General features: G+C 33.7%; 1 protein-coding gene across 1 annotated transcript in view; it reads left to right on the forward strand.

The window, feature by feature from the left end:
- The window catches only part of Zasp66 (PDZ_signaling and DUF4749 domain-containing protein Zasp66), a gene marked incomplete at its 5' end in the record, with an annotated part of 146,896 nt that overhangs the window by 127,554 nt on the left and 16,842 nt on the right, over positions 1 to 2,500 (forward strand). The window contains 1 exon segment of the mRNA XM_070129083.1: positions 718 to 896. Coding sequence (XP_069985184.1) covers positions 718 to 896 — 179 coding nt within the window.

Here is a 2,500-nt window from a genome sequence, read left to right on the forward strand (position 1 = left end):
TCTTGTATCGTGTCTCTGCACAACACGCATGACTACAGTGTAAATGCACAACACGAGTAGGCACATAAGGCTGTTCACTGTGCGTTGCTTTGGATGATTTTTCATTTGATTATTCTTTATCATCTGTTATCTTATTTACGTGTTTCCGTATCATCATTTTCTTGTTCTTAATAATGTTCTGATGATTTAGCCTTTATATAACACATCTCTGAAGTTCTAGCTTTCCTTATTTAAGATTCTGTTGATGCTAAATGTTTAGCTTACATTGCCAGGTCATTATTTTGTACATAGATTCACACTGTAATACATCTCTGTCAGTTAATAGTTATATTTTGTTATACTTTCGTAAATTATTAAAGAAACACACATCCTTGCATCATTTTTATCTTGATGTTGTAATAAAATAATTCCGAAGATCCTTTTAAAAAGTCCTATAGTAGAAAAAATAAAAATCTCAAATATAGGGATTTAAAATAATAATTCTCTCCTTTCTAGTCAACATTACTGATCTATCCCTCTCTCTGTCTCACCCCCTCTTCTCCCTGCCATCCCACCTCCCTCTCTCTCTCGCAAGAGAGTAAACAAATGTGCTCATTTCTTTCGTTCTATTCGTTTTCAAGTTTCCTTTAACATCCATTGTCCTCCTAAAAAGTCTTCTCGTCCCTCGAGAAGGGAAGCGCAATCCGGCCGGAGCATAACGCGTGTCCGTTTCCTCAGGTGACCGGCTCCCTGCAACAAATAACACAGACACAACAGTCTCTCACAACCGCCACCCAGCAGCACCAGGCGCCCGTCAGCAAGCAATACAACAGCCCGCAAGCACTCTATTCCCCCGAGAACGTGCAGGAGGTGCTTCGGCAACAGACCTCGCCCACGCACGTCCCCACCCTCAAGCCGTGAGTATTCGTGAGTCAGGGGCATTCACTGAGTCAGGAGATGAGTCACGGATGAGTGATGTGGTCTTTTCGGATGAGTAGCGGGATGGGGCAGCGCTGTTGCCATCGTCATCACTGTGATTACTGGCATTTCTCTTATAATATCGTCATTATTGTTCATTATGTTACTGTTATTTTCATCACCAGCTTTTTGTTTCATTACCATCATTATTGCTGTTCTCGATATTATCATTATCATTATCATGATTAATTTGATATTATTATTATTATTATTATTATTATTATTATCATTATTATTATCATTATTATTATCATTATCGTTATTATTTTTATTGATATCATTATCAGCATCATTAGTATTAGTATTATGATCATCATTATTATCATCATCAATAATTTTGTTTTTTTATAATCATCATCATCGTCATTATCTTTTTCTATATCATTATCATTAGCTTCATCATTATTATTATTATGGTTCTCATTATAGTTGTTATTATCATTAGTAGTAGCATTTTTCAAGATAGTTTTTGATTTTGTTTATTTAATGATGATAGTGATAATAATAATAATAATAATAATAATAATAATAATAATAATAATGATAATTATTATCATGATTATTGTATATTCATTATCATCATTATCATTGTTATCATTATTGCTATCATTATTTTTTGCTATAAATATTGCTATCATAAGTACAACTAACTATTATTATTACTGTTATTTTCATTTTTATTATCATTGTGATCATTATCATTATCATCATCTTGACTATTATCATTATCAGTATTATCACTATCATCCTCGTTATCATTATCATTACCATCGACATTTATTGCCATTGAGTAAATAGTAAATGGTAGCAGTGTCTCTTGTTCTTTTTTTTGTTCTCACGTAACCAATTTCGTTTTTGTGGGAGAGAGAAATCACATTTTATTCCCCTTTTGCATTTTTTTCTATTTTTTCTACGGTCAAAACTAATCCTACATGTGGATAACGAATAGTAATGACAAAACTGATTATGCTAATGATATATTAGACCAAATGAGGAAGAGCTAACTGATTCTGATTCGCATATTTTCATCTTAGGTTCGGATCCCCTCCCCCCATTTCTCGTTGTACTATATGAATCATAAATGTTATAATTCGGTCCCTTATATTTGTCTCTTTTTAATGAAATAATATGTCTTAAAAGGGTCTTCGGGACGGAACCTTCTCCAGTTTTTATTCTTTTTCTTCTTCTTCCTACATGTCAGCATGAGGAGACATTTGGCCTAAGTGTTGTTTTTTTCGAATATGCCGCTGTCATGTCACTGTCAATGGACCGTCACATTCTACGTTCCCTTGTTCACTCTGCCTGTCATCAGCTGTTTTATTAAGTGTCTGGAAACAGAGGTTCATAACTTCGGTTCCTGTCTCTTTACTTTTTATTTCCACTTTTTTCTGTGACTTTATGCTTTCTTTGATTTTGCAGATTTTAATCCTGATTTTAAATCGACAAACCCGTCTGTGTTTCCTTCAGACTGTTTATTCAGGAATACCAAGGAAAATATAGCAGAAAATATAAGAACGCGATAGAAATTATTATGTAAGGTACA

This window comes from Penaeus vannamei, chromosome 13 (genome assembly GCF_042767895.1).
Source record: "Penaeus vannamei isolate JL-2024 chromosome 13, ASM4276789v1, whole genome shotgun sequence".
Lineage (NCBI taxonomy): Eukaryota > Metazoa > Arthropoda > Malacostraca > Decapoda > Penaeidae > Penaeus > Penaeus vannamei.